The 4,717-nt window shown below is 42.5% G+C and overlaps 1 protein-coding gene across 1 annotated transcript; it reads left to right on the top strand.

The window, feature by feature from the left end:
* Positions 1-2,477: 2,477 nt before the first annotated feature.
* On the top strand, positions 2,478-2,798 carry LOC107827706 (uncharacterized). Its single transcript, XM_016654889.1, has one exon. The coding sequence runs from the start codon at positions 2,478-2,480 to the stop codon at positions 2,796-2,798; it is 321 nt and encodes a 106-aa protein (XP_016510375.1).
* Positions 2,799-4,717: the final 1,919 nt, after the last annotated feature.

The raw sequence follows: 4,717 nt of genomic DNA, 5'->3' as shown, positions 1-4,717 counted from the left end.
AGTGAGTTGTAATAAACAAAGCCAACTAGCGTAACTCGGGTGAGTGCGTCTAGTAAATTGTAGTGATTATTCGGGAGAGATTTACGGTAATAAGAGTGCTCATGATTGATAGAGACGATTAGGCGAATCTATGTGAAACATAACCGAAAGGGATTCCATTAATAGGAGAAATTATAACCTTAGAACTTTCTCTTAATTGTTTACAACTTAATCATAGTTAGTTTTCAGTTGCTTATTTACTTTCATTCTTAGTTAGTAGAAATACCATCAATTGTTATTGACAACATTTGGAAAGTTGATTCCGGAGAATTTAGTAAATCCAACGAAAGTAATTGATAGGTTAATTCCTTGTGGGTTCGACTCTGGGCTAAATACTCAGATTATATTTGCAACGTCCGCGTGTCCTTTTTATAAGGCATAGTTGGGCGTGATCAATTTTTGGCGCTGTTGCCGAGGAATTTAATGGTGTTATCAATTGCAATTAAAAGAAGTACAAAAATTCTTAGTGTAGTCAGTTTTCTCTATACCCAATCTTTACATTGAAATTTTAACGTTTGTTGACTTGGTTGTATAAGTGCATGCCTAGAAACTCATCGAGAACTGGTGAAGTATTTGAAGCATTATCAGATCCCAAGAAATTTTTCAAGGCCTTGAATCGGGCCAACCGGAAAAGCAAACAACAACAAACAACTGAACAAATCGAACCAGACATGGGGGGCAATGTGGTAGACCCAGCAGCGCCAATAGCACCTGTGGCACCTCTTGTGCCAGAGGCTGTTCTCTATGACTGGGCACAACCCACAGCTGAAAATCTAGCCACAATGATTTTAGTCCCGCAGATACAGGCTGAATCATTCCAAATCATGAATAACATGTTGCACTTGTTGCAAAACAAGGGACTATTTTCGGGGTCACAAGTCAAAGATCCTCAACAGCACTTGAAAAATTTCCTGTCAATCTGTAAAACCCAAAGGTAACCCAACATAACTTCGGAATCAATCAAGTTGTTATTGTTTCCATTCTCAATGACAGGAGCTGCCCAGACCTGGATAAACTCACTCCCCATAAATTCCATAACAACTTGGGAGGGGTTAGTCAAGCAATTCCATAACAAGTTCCACCCACCCAACAAGACTTCTCAACAAATTGATGAAATTTTGAGTTTTAAATAGAGACCAATGGAGACACTACATGAAACATTGGAACGTTTCAAATGGATGCTGGTTATATGTCCGCACCATGGTATTCCAGATCTGATGTTGGTGCAGCGATTTTATATGGGATTATCAAATAGCGTGAAGAACATTATTGATGCTTCAGCTGGTGGAGCATTTTTGAGCAAAACATGGAGAGAACGCCAGAGTCTGCTTGATAAGATGGCGCAGAATTCGGGATGGACAACCAGGAATGCACCTATCATTCCAGTGGTTCACTCAGCGCCCTTAGATCCATCCAACTTTATGGCTGAAAATATGGCCACCTTATTGATACAGATGAGTATACTCACTAAAAAGGTGGAAGAGTCAGGGCAGAAGCAGCAGGTACACATCGTAGATGTTACCAATGGGGCCTTGTGCACATATTGCATTAGTTAGCCAATTGGTAACTAGTGGAATGCAGAACATGATCGTCATCACTACCCTGAAGACATGAACTATGTGTCTAATTATGGAGGCCAGAGACATGGTGGTCAGAATTGGGGCCAGCAAAATCAGTTGTACAAGCCAGTCCAGTCACAGTTCAACAATGGGAACATGGGAGGTATGAGACCTCCTAACAATATGGCACCTTACCCAAGGTCATAAGGATATAATAATCAGAATCAGTAGCAGGGGTATCACCCTTCTCAGCAGCAACATGATGGACGGTAGGAAAATGAGTTTGCTAGACTTGAGGCAATGATGCAGTAGGTTATTGGGTCTAATGCAAAAATTAGCGAGAGAGTAGATGCACACGATTCAGCTATCAAGAATATTGAAGTACAGATGGGCCAAATTTCAATGTCCCTAAACAATCGTCCTCATAGGACATTACCTACAGACACTCAAATAAACCTCAAAGATCAAGACCCGAAGCAGCTGATGGCAGTGAGTCTACGGAATGGCAGAGATTTAGACGTAGAGCAAGAAAGGGCTCGAGAGAGCAGACAGGCTGAGACTCTCATACCAGTGCCCATTGAGCTAGATGAGTCAACAAAACTGATAGAGGTGACAGTCCAGCCTACTCAGGAAGAACACAACATTCAGATTGAGACTGAGAAAGAAGCTGAGACAACTCAGGAACAAGTAGTTGAGGTGGCAGCTGATAAAGAGCAGTCCTAAATCATTGGGAAGAAGAGACCCCCTGCACCATTCCCTCAGAGGCTGGCTAAGCACAAAAAAGATGAGCAATACAAGAAATTCTTAGAGATGCTGAAACAAATCCAGGTAAATATTCCATTGATAGATGCTTTGAAAGAGATTCCTGGGTATGCAAAAATGATGAAGGACTTAATGTCTAGAAAATTCAATTTCCATGACCTGGCCACGGTGACTCTTACTCAAACCTGCAGTGCAGTGGTGACTAGACCAATTGTGGAGAAGCTATCTAACCTAGGGAGCTTTACAATTCCCTACATTATTGGTAATTTTGATTTTGCTAAGGCACTTTGTGATCTAGGGGCTAGCATTAATCTTATGCATCTGGCGATTTATAAGAGGCTGGGGATTGGAAGAGCTAGACCCATCTCTATGTTGTTGCAGCTGGCTGATCGGACTGTAAAAAGACCCTCTGGTATCCTGGATGATATGTTGATTTAGGTGGGGAAATTTGTGTTCTCTGCAGATTTTGTGATCTTGGACTGCAAGGTGGATGAAGAAATTCCCATAATTTTGGGAAGACCGTTCTTGGCTAATGGGAGAGCTCTCATTGATTGTAAGACTGGAGAGCTCAAGATGAGAATGAACAATGAAGAGATAGCATTCAATGTGCAGAAATCTATGAGGCGACCAAGTGAATTCGCCAATTGCTCTCTTATTGATGCCTGGATGTAATTGTCGAAACTGATGATGAGATGCTGACTATTGAGGACCCTCTTGCTGCATGCCTAATGAATTTAGATGAGGTGAATGGAGAAGAACTGGCAGAATGGGTGTTGCCACTAGAGGGTAGAGGGTTTTGGAACAGAACCCTTGAAATTGAGCCCTTGCACTTAGAAAAAAGAGAAACTCCTCTAGCCAAGCCATCCATAGAAGAACCACCAAAGCTGGAATTGAAGCCAATGCCCGCCCATCTCAGGTATGAATTTATTGGACCTAACTCCATATTACCTGTTATTATCTCATCTAGTTTGTTAGATGTGCAGGTGCAACAACTTTTGCAGGTACTTAAGGAGTGTAAGATTGTAATTGGGTGGACCATGGTAGACATTAAGGGGATCAGCCCAGCCTATTGTATGCATAAAATTTTGTTGGAAGAGGAACACAAACCTTCCAAGGAACACCAAAGAAGGCTGAACCCCAACATGAAGGAAGTGGTGAAGAAAGAAGTGATTAAGTGGTTGGATGCAGGAATCATTTTCCCAATCTCTGACAGCAACTGGGTTAGCCTAGTACAATGTGTTCCTAAGAAGGGTGGCATGACAGTGGTAAAAAATGATAACATTGAGCTGATCTCTACAAGAACCATCAGTGACTATGCAGTGGGAGCAATGCTGGGACACCAGAAAGACAAGCTAATTCATCCAATCTACTATGCTAGTAGAACGCTGAGTGGAGCCCAGCTGAACTACACTGTGACTGAAAAGGAGATGTTGGCTGTGGTGTTTGCTTTCGATAAGTTCAGATCATACCTGATTGGCTCTAAGGTAATTGTATACACTGATCATGCAGCTCTCAGGTACTTGATTGAGAAGAAGGAGTCTAAGCCGCGCCTGATTCGTTGGGTGTTGCTACTGCAAGAATTCGACCTCGAAATTCGTGATCATAAGGGCACAGAAAACCAAGTCGCTGATCATCTATCACGACTTGAGGGAGCTGAAAACTCAATTGAGGTTGAGGATATTCTGGAAACCTTTACAGACGAGCAGCTGCTCGCTACTAGTCTTGAGGAAGTGCCATGGTATGCAGACTTTGCAAATTACCTGGCCAACGATATAGTTCCCTATGACCTTTCCTCTGTACAAAAGAAAAAGTTTTATCGTAACTGCCGGATGTATTATTGGGATGTACCTTACCTGTTTTGAATAGGTGTTGACAATATTATCCGGAGGTGCGTCCCCGAGATAGAACAATCTTCTGTTTTGCAGGCATGTCATGCATCGGCGTATGGAAGGCATTTTGGAGGAGTCAAGACAACTGCGAAAGTGCTAGAGGCCGACTTCTTTTGGTCAACAGTGTTTAAATATGCGCACCAATGGGTGAAGGGATGCAATGAATGTCAGCGGACCGGGAACATTTTCCGTCACCATGAGATGCCCATGAACCCGATTCAAGAGGTGGAAGTGTTTGATGTCTGGGGGATTGACTTCATGGGACCCTTCGTCAGCTCCTTTGGCAATAAGTACATACTTGTTGCTGTGGATTACGTGTCCAAATGGGTAGAATCTACAGCGTTGCCCACTAATTATGCAAGAGTGGTGGTGGGATTTTTGAAGAAGAACATATTCACCCGCTTTGGGACACCAAGAGCGATTATCAGTGACGGAGGCATCCACTTTTGTAATAGAGCATTCGAGAAG

This window comes from Nicotiana tabacum, chromosome 3 (assembly GCF_000715075.1).
Source record: "Nicotiana tabacum cultivar K326 chromosome 3, ASM71507v2, whole genome shotgun sequence".
Classification (NCBI taxonomy): Eukaryota; Viridiplantae; Streptophyta; class Magnoliopsida; order Solanales; family Solanaceae; genus Nicotiana; species Nicotiana tabacum.
Note: the sequence above shows the minus strand (reverse complement) of the source record. Positions and strands in the feature narration are given on the sequence as shown.